This window comes from Neomonachus schauinslandi, chromosome 9, assembly GCF_002201575.2.
Source record: "Neomonachus schauinslandi chromosome 9, ASM220157v2, whole genome shotgun sequence".
Taxonomy (NCBI): Eukaryota; Metazoa; Chordata; class Mammalia; order Carnivora; family Phocidae; genus Neomonachus; species Neomonachus schauinslandi.
In genome coordinates, this window is record NC_058411.1 from 84,089,080 (window position 1) to 84,104,028 (window position 14,949).

The following is a 14,949-nucleotide window of genomic DNA, read 5'->3' on the forward strand; positions in this document are numbered from 1 at the left end:
GGCTTAAAATAAAATTTGGCTCACAGGTGTCTGATAATGTGAAATGAGATTTTTAGTTTAGTCAGTTGTTTTGTTTACTGTATTAGTGGTTTTCAACTTTGGCTGTGCATAGCATTGCTTCGGAAAATCTTAAAACATGCACTTGTAGGGGTGCCTGGGCGGCTCAGTCATTAAGCGTCTGCCTTTGGCTCAGGTCATGATCCCAGGGTCCTGGGATCGAGCCCCGCATCGGGCTCCCTGCTCCACGGGAAGCCTGCTTCTCCCTCTCCCACTCCCCCTGCTTGTGTTCCTTCTCTCGCTTCGTCTCTCTCTGTCAAAGAAATAAATCTTTAAAAACAAAACAAAAAAAACCATGCACTTGTATAAGTCCTCACCTCCAGAGCTGCTGACTGGTAGATCTACATCGGGAGGGAGGGAGTAGGTACTTGTATTTACACCATCCAACTAGACAACCAGCAAACAAACCACTGCAAGTGATTTTAAAGCATACCCAGTGCACTGCAGGATCTAGAACTGCTAGGAAGCTTAGCATCAGATACCCTCACAATGGAAGCATAGTAATCTGTTGTGAATATGATTTCCTTTTCCAGTCACTGTCTCAAAAATTGTAGGCATGGCAGATAGCTGTAATGGAGACAGAATATTAGATCATAAGGTGACATTCATTTGATTTTTTATGGGCAAGTAAATATTTAAACTCTCTAGAATACATGCTTTTGTCCTGTCATAATTTCAAGATCCTGCCCCTCCGCCTATAGCCAAGGCAGCCCTTGTCTAGGGGGCTGGTGTCTTGAGGTCCTTTCATCTTATTTTATTAAATCTGTTTCTGTTCTTTTATTATTCTTGTGATAACTCGAGTTAATTCATGGAGGAAAGTAAAAATCTTATTGAATTTATACAAGATTTCAAATTTTTTTTTCTTGTGAAATTCTGAAATGTGGATATTGGTAGAAATTACATTTCCAGTTTGTAAAAATGATAAAAATGGAAGTTCAGACTCACTGAAGTTTTTTACAATTGTAGCTAATAGGCCTTTTTTAAAGGTATTCTCTTAAAATAACAATTTCTAGTAATGAAAATAGAGTTTACTTTTCAGAAGGAAAAAGGGGGGAGTATCTTGGAAATATATCATACTCCTCCCCTTTTGGTTTTCTCTTTCTCTATTTTTTTAAGTATACATACTATATGAATTTATATAAAGTTCAAAAACAGTTAATATAAAGTTTAATATAAAAGTTCAAATGCAGGGGCACCTGGGTGGGGTTCAGTCAGTTAAGCATCTACCTCTTGATTTCAGCTCAGGTCGTGATCTCAGTGTCGTGAGATTGAGCCCTACATTGGGCTCTGAGCTGGGTATGGAGCCTGCTTAAGATTCTTTCTCTCCCTCTCCCTTAGCCCCTTCCCCACCTGACTCTCTCTCTCTCCAAAAAAAAAAAAAAAAAAGTTCAAATGCAGTACTAATCTGGTGTTATGTCAGGATAGTATTTGACCTTGATCAATGGGAAGGACAGGAAGAGGGCTTTCAAGGTGCTGGTTATACAAGTGTATTCAATTTGTGAAAATTCTCCAAGCTGTAAACTTATTATTTGTGTACTTTTCTGTATATTTTTTAGTACTTAAAAGATTTTGAAAATTAATTCCTAGATATTTGTTATTTTGATTTTTTTGTTGTTGGTTACTGTTTTTATGTAGAGAAATGGCAGTATTAATTTTTGTGGGTTAATTTTTTTTTTTTTAAGATTTTATTTATTTATTTGACAGAGAGAGACAGCGAGAGTGGGAACACAGCAGGGGGAGTGAAAAAGGAAGGAGCAGACTTCCTGCTGAGCAGGGGGCCCGATGAGGGGCTCAATCCCAGGACCCTGGGATCATGACCTGAGCCAAAGGCAGATGCTTAACGACTGAGCCACCCAGGCGCCCCCTTTTTTTTTTAGTTCTAATAGTTTGTTGATTCTGTTGATTTTTCTAAGTAATGATCATATCATTTGGAAATAATGAGTTTTACAACTTCCAATTTTAGACTTTTTTTTTTCTTACAGTCTTGGATCTCTAATACTACATTAAACAGCTGGAGTGATAGTTGTATAAACCGTGTTAACCACTGGAGGCGATAGTGGGCATTTTTGCTTTGTTGGCTCTTAAAGATCATGCATTGACAGTTTCTCTATTACTCTAATGTTTGCTGTAGGCTTTTGGCATCTTAAGTTTATCAGGTTAAAAAAGTTATCTTCTTTCTAGTTTGCTATGTGTTTTTATCATAAATAGATGTTGAATTTTATCAACTGCTTTTTCTATATCGATGATGGTGCAGTTTCTTGCTCTGGGTTCTTTTTCTCCTTCAGTCTACTCATAGGGTAAATTCCCGGTTAGATTTTCAGATGTTGAATCTTCCTGAGATAAACTGTACTTGAAAACATGAGATTGTATTTTTTAATACACTGTTGGATTTGGTTAGCCAGTATAATACTTGGAATTTTTGCATCTACATTTACTAGTGAAATTAGATGATTCTGGTTTTATTCCCATGTGGTTGCAGAATAAAGACTGTATAAGCCTCGTAAAATGAGCTAGGTATCTATCACTTTTGTTTTTTCTAGAATAATTAAGATAGGAGTTGTTACTGGAAGTCTTATTGAATTTACCTGAAAAATTATCTAAGCTAGGTTGTTTAAGAAGGGGAAATCTTGGGAGAGCCTGGGTGGCTCAGTGGATTAAGCATCTGACTCTTGATTTTGTTTCAGGTCATGATCTCCGGGTCTGGGGATAGAGCCCCACATGGGGCTCCACACTCATCAGGGAGTCTGCTTGAGGATTTCTATTCCCTTTCCCTCTGCCCCTCCGCCCACATGTGTCCTCTCTCTCTCTCTCAAATAAATAAATAAATCTTATAAAAAAGGAGGGGGGGAGGAAAATCTTTACCAATTCAGTGTGTTTAAACCTATGTTAGTCTGTTCAAGACCTTTATTTCTTGTACCAATTTTGATATTTTCTACTTTTCCAGGAAGGCCCATTTCATCTAGATTTAATTTTTTAGAAAATCTGTAGCTATTTGTTTTACTTTGTATTTTATTTTAATCTTTTACTGTTGAATCTTACTAATCTTTTTGAAGAACCGGCTTGTGTTTTTATTACCCTATTTTTTCTTTATCTCATTGATATCTGCCTTTATTATTTTTCTTCCTTCTTGTTTCTTTGAGTTTTCTGTTACTCTTTGCCAGTTTCCTGGGTTGAAAACTTGACTTTTCTATTTGTAACCTTTGCTTCCTAGGAAATATATATAAAACTTTCCATATTGCTTTGACCTTGCCCTACAAGTTTTTAGCATGGAGTATATATATTATCATCCTGTTCTTAAATAATTTTTTATTTTCTGATTTTCTTTTTAACCCCAGGGATTTATTTTTAATTTTGATTGCAGTATAGTTGGAAAACACAGTCTGTAGATAGGTCCTTTGGAGTTGATTGAGGCTTCCATTATGGATTAATGTAGGGCCTGTTTCTTGTTTTTAGTTCTGCCTGTGCTCAGAGAGTATATATTCTGTGAGTCTAGAGTTCTATGCATGTTCTAATATCTCATTTCCAAGCTGTATGTTAGGCATGTGCATATTTGTAATGAATATAGTTTTTCCTTTTAGGTATATATAATGTCCTCTTTATCACTTATGATATATATTCATTTCTATATTATATATATATATAATTTTTTTTTTTTTTTTTACTTAAAATCTATTTTCTTAGTTAACGTCCTTACCCACCTCTCTTCCAGGTCGTTATTTACCTCATATCTTCTTCCATCCTTTATTTTCAACGCTTTTTACCTCCGTGCCCCCAAGCAACCACTGATCTGCTTTCTGTCACTAGAGATTAGTTTGCATTTTCTAGAATTTATATAAATGGACTCAAACAGTATGTACTCTTTTGGGGGAGGAGATGGGTCAGGCTGCTTTTCCTCATGATTATTTTGAGGTTAATCCATGTTGCATGTATCAATAGTTTATTCCTTTTTTTAAGCTTGCACAAAATGTTCCTATAACCATCATTAATATAATTATTTTAAACATTTCTCTAAATGCATTGCTGAATGGCAAACATATCCCTGCACTTGAGCACTCATTTCATAGCAATTAGGTACCACTTTTATAAATACCATTATTACAAGTGTTTATAAACACTTCTCTAAATGCATCATAGAAGAGCTAGCACACCCATTCCCTGAAATAACTCTTCTCAAAGTATCCTGAACATATAATTTTTTTAAACTTTGTTTTATTGAGGATCTTTATTACATCTTTTCATTTTTTATTTTTCACCGTTAATACATGTGCTTTTATTTTTTTAATCAAAATGTATTTGATATATAACATTGTATAAATTTAAGGTATTACATACAGCATGTTGATTTGACACATTTATGTATTCTAATAAGATTTTCATTGTAGGGATAGTTAGCACTTCTGTTATAGCACATAACTATCATTTCTTTTTTGTGGTGGGAATAATTAAGATCTAGTCTCTTAGCAAATTTGATTATAGTACAACTTTGTTGTCCATATTCACTATACCATGACTTAGATCTCCAGGACTGACTTACATACTAGTTGCAAGTTTGTACCCTTAAAAAGCATCTCCCTATCCCCCTACCCTACAGCCCCTGGTAACCACCATTTTACTCTCTGTTTTTATGAGTTTGGCTTTTTTGGAATCCACATATAAATGCTATCATGCAGTATTTCTTTCTCTGATGTATCTCAGTATACTATGCTCAAGGTCCATCCATGTTGTCACAAGTGGCAGAATCTCCTTTTTCATGACTGAAATATATTTCATTATATATCACATCTTCTTTATCTGTTCATTCATCATGGACACTTAGTTGTTTCCATATCTTGGCTATTGTGAATAATGCTGCAGTAAACGTGGGAGTGTACATATCTCTTTGATAATCCTGTTTCGTTTCCTTTGTGTATATACCCAGAAGTAGAATTCTGGATCATATGGTAGTTCAATTTTTAATTTTTCAGGAACCTCCATACTGTTTTCCATAGTGACTGAACCAATTTACATTCCCACCAACAGAGCACAAGGGTTACTTTGTTCCACATCCTCACCAACAACTTGTTACCTCTTCTTGATGATAACCATTCTAATAGGTGTGAAATGATAGCTCATTGTTGTCTTGATTCGCATTTCCCTGATGGCTAATGATATTGGGCATCTTTTCATGTACCTGTTGGCCATCTGTATGTCTTCTTCGGAAAAATACGTGTTTAGTTCCTCTGCCCATTTTTTAATTGGATTGTTTGTGTTTTGTTGTTGTTGTTATTGAGTTGTAGGACTTCTTTATATATTTCAGATATTCCTTATCAAATATGTGGTTTGCACATATTTTCTTCCATTCTGGAGGTTGTCTTTTAAATTTGTTATTTCTTCTGCTGTGCAGAAGCTTTTTTATTTTTTTAAGATTTTATTTGTTTGATAAATAGAGGGAGCATGAGCGGGAGGGGCAGAGGCAGAGGGAGAAGCAGACTGCCCACTGAGCAGGGAGCCTGAATCAGGGCTCAATCCCAGGACCCTGGGATCATGACCTGAGCCGAAGGCAGATGCTTAACCAATTGAGCCACCCAGGCACCCCCCCACCCCTTTTTTTTAAAGATTTTATTTATGGGATGCCTGGGTGGCTCAGTCAGTTAAGCGTCTGCCTTCAGCTCAGGTCATGATCCCAGGGTCCTGGGATCGAGCCCCACGTCGGGCTCCCAGCTCAGCGGGGAATCTGCTTCTCCCTCTCCCTCTGCTGCTCCCCCTGCTTGTGCTCTCTCTCTCTGTCAAATAAATAAAATCTTTAAAAAAAATAGTGTACAATTCAGTGGTTTTTAGTATATTCAGTGTTGTGCAACCATCACCACCATCTAATTCCAGGACATTTCCATCTCTTTTTTTTTTTTTTCTTTAAACTGTCCCTTCATTCTTGGGATTAACTCAGCTTGGTCATGGCATATATTCTGTTTTCAATATATTGCTGGATTTGTACAAAACCATTCTTTTTTTTTTTTTTTTAAGATTTTATTTATTTATTTGAAGAGAGAGACACAGCGAGAGAGGGAACACGAGCAGGGGGAGTGGGAGAGGGAGAAGCACGCTTCCCGCAGAGCAGGGAGCCCGATGCGGGGCTCGATCCCAGGACCCTGGGATCATGACCTGAGCCGAAGGCAGACGCTTAATGACTGAGCCACCCAGGCGCCCCCGAAACCATTCTTGATAGAACTTTTCTTTGGAATGAAATTTTGTCCCTGTTTTGTTCTTTTCACAGCATCTCTGGAAGCTGATGGTGGAAGAATCAGATTTACTGGGTCAGCTGAAGGTAACAGCTTAGCTGTCTTTTAATTCTTAAAATGATGCTGGTGGGCAGTGACTTTATTCTCTAGGCTCTCCTGAGAGCATTGGTTGCCTGTACCCAGACTTCCAGAGTGGCCTCACATGTCCTCATCCAGGAGGGCAAACTCTCCCTAATATTACACGTGTACTATAGCATAAAGGTTTGGGTGTTTACTTCCTTCTGGGAGAACATACTTGTGTTGCCAATGAATAAATGACACTAAAGACACACCAGTTGTCCTGCCTTGAGGAGTTGCAAAGTATGCCCATGTGAAATGCCCAAAACCTGTATCCTTTTGTAGGCTGGGCTCACACTGATGAGATTAGAAACTTCATGTATAATGATGACAATGAGAAGCTCCTGGCCCTGCTAGATTACTGAATTATAAATTGAAATTCTTTCCGCAGATCATTAAAGACTTTTACCTTCTGGGACGTGGAGAACTGTTTCAGGCCTTCATTGACACAGCTCAACACATGTTAAAAACACCACCCACTGCAGTAACTGAACATGGTAATTGCCCTGTGGGCCTGAGAATTACCAGTTGACTGATGTTGTAGGGTGTTTCTTGATAGCTACTGAACCATTCAGTCTGTTCCACGTAAGAGCAGCCTGGTGAGTTACAGAGCAGTGTTTCCAAAGATGGAAGGCCCTTCAGGTGGGCTTGCACACTGAGGTCATCGGGAGTAGCCTCTTGATCCTTCCGGGAAGAGTGGGTATAAATCAGGTATTTTATCAGATTATAATCCTACATTCCTCACGGGACATATCACTACTTATTGCCACTTGTATTCGAATTCTTTAAGTTGTGAATGATGGAAACCTAACCTGAACTAACCTAGGTAGAAAAGGGGAATTTATCTGGTATTTTATCTGTAACTCCAGTGGGATAGGACTATAGCTGGACTTCAGAACAACTGAAACTAGGGACTTGAATATTGCTAGAATTCTCTTTCTTACTGTATCTTGTCTGTGCCTCTTCCATGCTCTCTCATGGCCTTCCAGTCCCATTTGGAAACATGGCCAGCAACAGTTTCCAGGAACCACCTCACAGTGTCTACTAGAGGAGCCAAATCCAGTCTCTCTGGTAGCAAATTTTAAAAGATTCCAAGAAAGGGTTTTCATTAGCCCTGTCCAGATCATATATATACCCCCGCATCAAAGATGTCATACATTAAGATACGCCTACTTCAGTAAAGGGTTCACCCATGACTAATGGGAATGATCACCATTCCCATTCAAACTACATGAGGAGAGGGCACCTGGGTGGCTCAGTCGGTTGGGCGTCTGCCTTTCACTCGGGTCATGATCTCAGGGTCCTGGGATCGAGCCCTGCATCCAGCTCCCTGCCCAGTGGAGTCTGCTTCTCCCTCTCCCTCTGACCCTCCTCCCCGCTTGTGCTCTCTCTCTCTGTCTCAAATAAAATCTTTAAAACAAGCAAAAACCAAACTACATGAGGAGAGTCCGGAAAGGATCAGAATCAAAAAAAGAAAATGGGGGGAAACAACAGGGTTACCTTTTTTCCTACTCTATAAAATAATAGATGGCCACTGTACTCACATAAGACTTTTCTCATTGCAGATATGAGAAAACCCAATTCAAACTCATGCAAAGGGGAAGAAAAATGTATTGATTCTGATAACTGAAAAGGTCAGAGGATGAAGGCTTTAGGCAAAGTCTGATCTGGTGGCTCACATGACGCCTTCAGGACTTGGTGTCATTCCATCTTTCACCTCTGCCTTCTTTCTCAGACAGGCCTGCTCCATATGGTAGCAAGACGGCCTCCAACCAAGCTCACATCCCACTAAGTCCCTGTTTATCTTAAAAAAAAAAAAAAAAAAAAAAAAGGCTCTACTCTGAATAGAGCCTCTGGATTGGCCTGGCTTGAGTCATATTCATGTCCCTAAACAAAACAGTGTAACAAGGTAGAGTATTATATTCCATTTGAGCATGCCTGGGTCACTTGCCTACCCCCAGCATCAGGTATTGTCAACCCCACTGAATCACTTGGATAATACTGGGAGGGATGATTCTCCAAGGAAAATTGGGTGCTATTATCAGCAAGAGAAGGAGAAATGCATGCGAGGCAGGCCAAAGCAGCCCATCTCCACAGCGTCCTATGGTTAGCGTCAGGCAGGCTGGAGCAGAAGTGGAAAGCCAGCAGCATCTGGGTCTGTCATGTAGCCTAACGTTCTTGTCAGCCCATGTGCTCCTTCTTGCAGATGTGAATGTGGCCTTCCAGCAGTCCGCACACAAGGTCCTGCTGGACGATGACAACCTTCTCCCTCTGTTGCACTTGACGATTGAGTATCACGGAAAGGAGCATAAAGGTTTGCCATTCTTTCTTGCATCTTTCTGCTCCTACGGGTTCATCATCTGTTCTCCCGTCAGTGCTTCCGCCCACCTCCACAGAAACCGTATCATTTTGGACCTCAGAAGTCACCTTGTCTGGGGCCCTATTTTATATGGGAGGAAAGGGAAGCCCAGAGAGGCTAAGTGGGATGCCCAGGCCATGGTTTTGTTTTTGTTTTTGTCCTGCTGCTAGAATGGTCTCTTTTTATTTCCAGCCACCAGACTTTAAGGCTGAAAAAAATCGGAAAGACCTCCTAAGAGAATGTCACATAGACGTTCCTTGCCTCCTTCTGCAAGTCCCCATTTTGTCGCCAATGTGCTTCTGACACTGCAGGCTCGAGTGAGCACTCACCTCATGAATGTGACTCAGCTTGTCAAAGCCCTGGTTCTAGATGAACCAAGTGTCTTTTCTCTTAACAGATGCTGCTCAGGGAAGAGAAGGGCCTTCTCGGGAAACTTCTCCCCGGGAAGCCCCTGCATCTGGTTGGGCAGCCCTAGGTCTCTCCTACAAAGTGCAGTGGCCACTGCACATTCTCTTCACCCCTGCTGTTCTGGAAAAGTGAGTATTTCTGAATTTCTCATTGGTAAATATGACTTGACTTCCAAGGGTAGAAATGATCAAGGGATAGAATTGGTGGGAGCAAGATAACCACGCAGCTGGTGGTTGTACACAGTCTGTAAATCAGAGGCTGCAAACTCAGATGCCTTCGTGGACTGGACAGAAAACCTTAGCAAGTGAAGCTGTGGACACGAGGCCATGGGGGGTGCTGGGTCCTGGCCAGGAGGGTCAAACCCTCAAATCATCAGTGTGGTGGTGGTGGTTGTGTGCGTTTGTTGTTAAAAACGGTTTTATTTTTTAAGCAATCTCTATACCCAACATGGGGCTTGAAATTACAACCCTGAGATCGAGAGTCACAGAGGCGCCCCTGTTGTCATTTTTTAAGTTGCAAAATCAGCAGTTTACAGCCTGCCAGTCTGTGGCCTCTGGAAGGTGCAGTCTTGGGCGCCACATGGAGAAGCTGGCTGTGGGTAATTCCATCAGACTAGCAAGTTTCCTCTCTAAAACTTTTGTAATCTTTTGTTGATCTACCTGGGAAGACTTTCTAAGCCCAAGTGTTTGCTGTGGACTTGAGCCACTGCAGAGAGATCACCTTCTTACCCAGGGAGAGGCGGTGGGGATGGCTAAGCTGGAGTGGAATACAGGAGCGGGACCAACGTGGTACGAGGCTCTTGGATCAGCTTTGTTCTTTATCCTGAGAGCCTGCCAGGTGCTGTTGCTCGGCTCCGTCAGGACCTCATGTCCCCTAAGCCAAGGAAGCAGAGCTCTAGGGGAAGGGAGGCTGGAGAAGCATGCTTGGCTAGTGGTCGCCTGTGGAATCCGTCCCCACACCATTTATGAATCTCTCAAATCCTGTGCTGGCCCCTGCCGTGGTTGGAGGACGGCAGCTGTTGTGCTCCAGGTAGAGGAATGGAGGAAAGGGAAATAAATGAACAATAGGGCCTCTCTTCATCTCTCTGCTCCTGTTCACAATCCTCTCACCTTTTTGGGTAGAGCTTAGGGTATGAGAGCCTCGGCATGAACTGGAGAAGACGAGGCTGGTCGAGGGAGATTTCTGTGGCAGGTGTAGAGCCCACAGCCCACCTGAGGAGGCTGCACGGGCCTTGTCCTTGAGCCTTCACAGCTCCCAGTGTCCCACAGGGAAACATTTACATCCTCACCTGATACACTCTGAACACCCTTGAAGAAATCAATCTCAGATGTATTTTTTAAAACTTTTTATTATGAGAATTTCCAAATATAAACAAAAGTATGGACTATAATGATCCCCCACATATACATTATCCAGCTTCAGTAACCGTCAACATTATGCTGCTTGTTCCATCTCTTGTATTCGCTAGAGCCTTATACAGCAAAGCCCAAGCATGTCCTTTCACTCCACTGCTGTGCAATTCGGAAAGTGCATGTTTTTAATGTAATTACAATGCAGTATCACAGCCAATAAAATTAACAATAAGCCCTTATCTGATATCTGGTGCAGATTGAAATTTTCCCAGTTAGCCAAAAATGTCTTTTTATATTTCGGTTTGTTCAAGTCAGAATCCAAACAAGGTGTACTATTTTTACTATGTTGTTCCATTAGAAATAGATGATTTTAAAAACCAAATCAGATTGGTTTCTGCAAGTCTGCCTACAAACAAGTAAATATATCCAGTTCCACTAGGAATCCGCTGTTCTTCCCATGTGTGTTCTCAGCATAGGGAGCTAGCCCCTGAGCTTGCCATGAGGCAGGAGTTAGGGACCCTTCGATTGCGTTCTCTTCTTTAGGACAGAAAATCAGATTGACTGAAATCCTTGCTTCCTAACACATTCTTATTATTGGTCCATGCAAGACCCTCCTTCCTTCTTACACATACACCATAAAACCACTTCCCAGCACAGAAACTGGAACACCGACAATAATGGTCTTTCCCAGTCTCACTCCCTTGGCTCCCCCAGCCCAAGGTCACCACTCTCCCACAGCCATGTTTTCTGTCCTTTTAATATTTAGTTTTATAACATTACATGTATTCCCTCAAAGTATGTTTTTTTTCTACTCGGTTGTTTTATTAAACATTATTTTATTATTATTAAGCCTTATTTAAAAAGTATATAAGGCTATATGTAATCTGAGATTTACCTTTTTTATTCAGAATCTTATTGCTAGGAGTCATCTTGGGTTGTGCAGCTGAAGCGCATTCATTTTGACAGCTATGTAGTATTCCACCATATAAATAAGCCACAGTAAATTCATCCATGGCTCTAGCCATTCTCCTTTCCTTCCTGCCTTTTGGGGGACGGGTGGCAGGCAGAGTCCTAGGGTGTGTCATGCAGGTGAGGTGGGGAGTGAAGTTGTTTGTATTCTTGAAGAGCCTGACGTTTCTGTCCCAGGTACAATGTTGTTTTCAAGTACTTACTGAGCGTGCGCCGGGTGCAGGCCGAGCTGCAGCACTGCTGGGCCCTCCAGATGCAGCGCAAGCACCTCAAGTCCAACCAGACCGACGCAGTCAAGTGGCGCCTAAGAAATCACATGGCATTCTTGGTGGATAATCTTCAGTACTATCTCCAGGTCTGGGCCGAGGGATGAATAGGAGGAAGGGGTATGAAGAAAAGTCTGGGAGGTTGGCAGGGTTTACTGAAGAGGGACTGCAATCCTGCATTGGATGAAATGTTGGGGGTTGAGAAAATTTACAGATTTTATCACCCGGCGGGGTTTCTTGGTGGCATTTTAGAGGAAAGTGGGAATAAAATGGAAGGAGAATGAGGAGTTTGGGGTTCTTGTCAGCAATGCAGTATTTAACTCTTGTTGATTTGACCCTCATTTTTAGAGTTGGCTAGAATGTCTGGAATCTGTAGGACTTAACCAAGTCAGTCAGTGGAGGGGATGTGGCATGAGGCGGGGGGGTCTGCCAGAATTTTGGAGGTTATTAGGCATTAGGCAGATAACTTTCTACAAGGCTAAGCAACATAAGGGAGCTTTTGGTCAGCTTTAAAGTGGCTTGAATAGGAAGGAGAATTTCTCTTTCTTACTGTCAGGCATCTTAATGTCCTCGAGTGCTTAGAATGTGCTAGGTCCTGAAAGTATTTGTGTGTCACTGCCCATCAGGTAGATGTGCTGGAGTCTCAGTTCTCACAGCTGCTGCATCAGATCAATTCTACCCGCGACTTTGAAAGCATCCGATTGGCTCACGACCACTTCCTTAGCAATTTGCTGGCTCAGTCCTTTATCTTGTTGAAACCTGTAAGTAGGGCTGTTGGTTTCCTCAGACTGCTTCTCCCCTGACTGTTCCCTTAGATCCCGAGTTGCCAGGATATGGAAATATCATTAAACAATTGCTCGATCTCCATTTTCAGACCTTTTTCACAACTTAAAGCAAAACTAAAAGGGAATGTTAAAAGGGAACTTAAATGTCTTTGAATTTCTGAAATATTGTATCCTAGGGATGTGGTGAGCAGCTATAGAAGAAAGAATATGTGCTGAACCCTCAAAGGGAAGGATTTAATTTTAAAAACCTTTCTGACACCACAGAAAGACTAACGAAAAGCATATATAGTACTTACTTTCTTAGCAATCTTTTGGATCGGGATCGACCAGTTGAGAGTTGTTTTCACAGAGAAGTGGAGTAGTGTCTCCCTCTCTGTGTATGTGTGTGTGTACATCTCCTTCAGGGGAATTCTTCTCAACCTTGGCTACACATGGGAATCACCTGGAAGCTTTAAAAAATCTGGGATCCCGAGCACTTAAATTAGAATCTCTGGAGTGAAACCCAGGCACTAGTGTTTTTTAAAGCTCACAAATGCTTTCCAATTCCAGAATAGAAAGCGGGAAGGTTGAAATGACCCCTCATAGTTTCTCTGATTATACAGGTTACATAGATGACACTTCATCTCAGATGTCAGCCAGCTGTTCTCCCTCAGTTCTGCCACACCACAAACACTACAGCCTTCTCTTTTGTTCCTATTCGGAGCTATGTGTGCTGCACTAAGGGAGAGCTGGTTACACAGATGCCACTCCCAAGGGCTCTTTCTGTGAACTGACAACACCAAAAGCCATCGTGACAGGCAGACTATCCTCGGATGGCATGAGCACATCCTTGGGAAAAGCAGAAGATCAGCGCAGGTGGTCACCATTAAATATTTATTGAGTGCTTACTGTATGCAAGGCACTGGGGATACAAAGAGGTATAAGTCATGGCTCTGCCCTTAAGGAGCTCACAATCTAGTTGGAGAAACAGAACATACATACATACATACATACACAGATCAGTAACAACACAGGTGGCCTGAACAGAGGCCAAGAGAACAGTACAGATAATAGAGAGAAGCAGGGGGATCACTAAAGGCTACACGGGGAAGGGAGTGCTCCACTGAGAAGGTGGAACGTGAACTGGCATTAAGGAGAGGATCCCGGGTATAGGGAACGACAGTGGGAAGCAAAGCTCAGGGCAGGAGCACACTTGGTGGGTCCAAGAAATGATGACTGGTGTGATGTGGCTACAGTGGAAGTTTTGTGCAGGGGTAACTCAGAGAATGATAGCATCTTTGCCAGGAAGGGAAGAGTTTGGTTTACACTTGTTGCATTTTGAGGGGCCGGCAGGACTGACACGTGACATTGTCTCTCCTGAGGTCAAAGAATGGGAATAAGGTAGCTCTGTTTTCCCAAATCTTTAATTTCATACATGTATCTTCCTTCTTTTCCTAATACCAACTGTTTCCTGGGTAGGTGTTTCACTGCCTGAACGAAATTCTAGATCTCTGTCACAGCTTTTGCTCGCTGGTCAGTCAGAACCTGGGCCCACTGGATGAACGTGGGGCTGCCCAGCTGAGCATCCTGGTGAAGGTGAGTCTGCCTGGCTGTTGGCAGTATGCAGCCCTGTCCGAAGGGTAGAGGTGGTTTTGCCAGTGGGGAATCATGAGCTTTCCCTCTGCGTCAATAAAGCATTTCCCCAATACATAATGTACACACAGAAATAACAAGATACAAAGATTAAAATGTTGGTATCAGTTCATTTTGAAGCAGATAGTTATGTGCCATCTCAGCATTCAAAAATAGTTCAGCCGTGAATAGTTTCTTCAGCCCACAGACATGCATTGGCTTTTTTCTCACATTCTCCTATCCAACCTCCTTCCTTTCTTGAGCGAACTCTGTTTCACTGGGATTGTAATTATCTGACTCGAACAAAAACACGCAGGCTCTCCCCGGCCCCAGTATAAAACAGAATATATTAATTTGAAAGCGGATGCTAACTTCCTACTGAGAATGGGAGTGTACTTCCACAGAAAGTCATGCTATCTGTGGACTCGGTACTAAGAAGACCTTTTAGGAGCTAAGAGAAGCGAGGCTGTGGGAAGGCCAGCTGGTGCTGTAGAATTTTGAGCAAGAGTTTTTCAACGAGCTCCCCCCTCCCACCTCACTCCACACGGACAGTTGGTGAGTCTGAGAGGAATGACAGCCCGACTCCTCTCTGCAGGGCTTTAGCCGCCAGTCTTCACTGCTATTCAAGATTCTCTCCAGTGTTCGGAACCATCAGATCAACTCAGATTTGGCTCAACTACTCTTACGACTAGATTATAACAAATATTACACCCAGGCTGGCGGAACTCTGGGCAGGTAGGAACCAGCCTTGGGGAAGTCTGTGGAGAGAGAGAGAGAGAGAGTGTGTGTGTGTGTGTGTGTGTCTGTGTG

General features: G+C 41.9%; 1 protein-coding gene across 1 annotated transcript in view; it reads left to right on the top strand.

Annotated features, from left to right (window-relative positions):
- The window catches only part of TUBGCP4 (tubulin gamma complex associated protein 4), a 34,463-nt gene that overhangs the window by 18,138 nt on the left and 1,376 nt on the right, over nucleotides 1-14,949 (top strand). Inside the window, exons 10-17 of the mRNA XM_021695756.2 lie at nucleotides 6,308-6,358; nucleotides 6,781-6,886; nucleotides 8,596-8,703; nucleotides 9,146-9,284; nucleotides 11,655-11,832; nucleotides 12,370-12,504; nucleotides 13,987-14,103; nucleotides 14,735-14,874. Of these exons, the coding sequence (XP_021551431.1) occupies nucleotides 6,308-6,358; nucleotides 6,781-6,886; nucleotides 8,596-8,703; nucleotides 9,146-9,284; nucleotides 11,655-11,832; nucleotides 12,370-12,504; nucleotides 13,987-14,103; nucleotides 14,735-14,874 (974 nt within the window). The remainder of the gene's footprint in view (nucleotides 1-6,307; nucleotides 6,359-6,780; nucleotides 6,887-8,595; nucleotides 8,704-9,145; nucleotides 9,285-11,654; nucleotides 11,833-12,369; nucleotides 12,505-13,986; nucleotides 14,104-14,734; nucleotides 14,875-14,949) is intronic.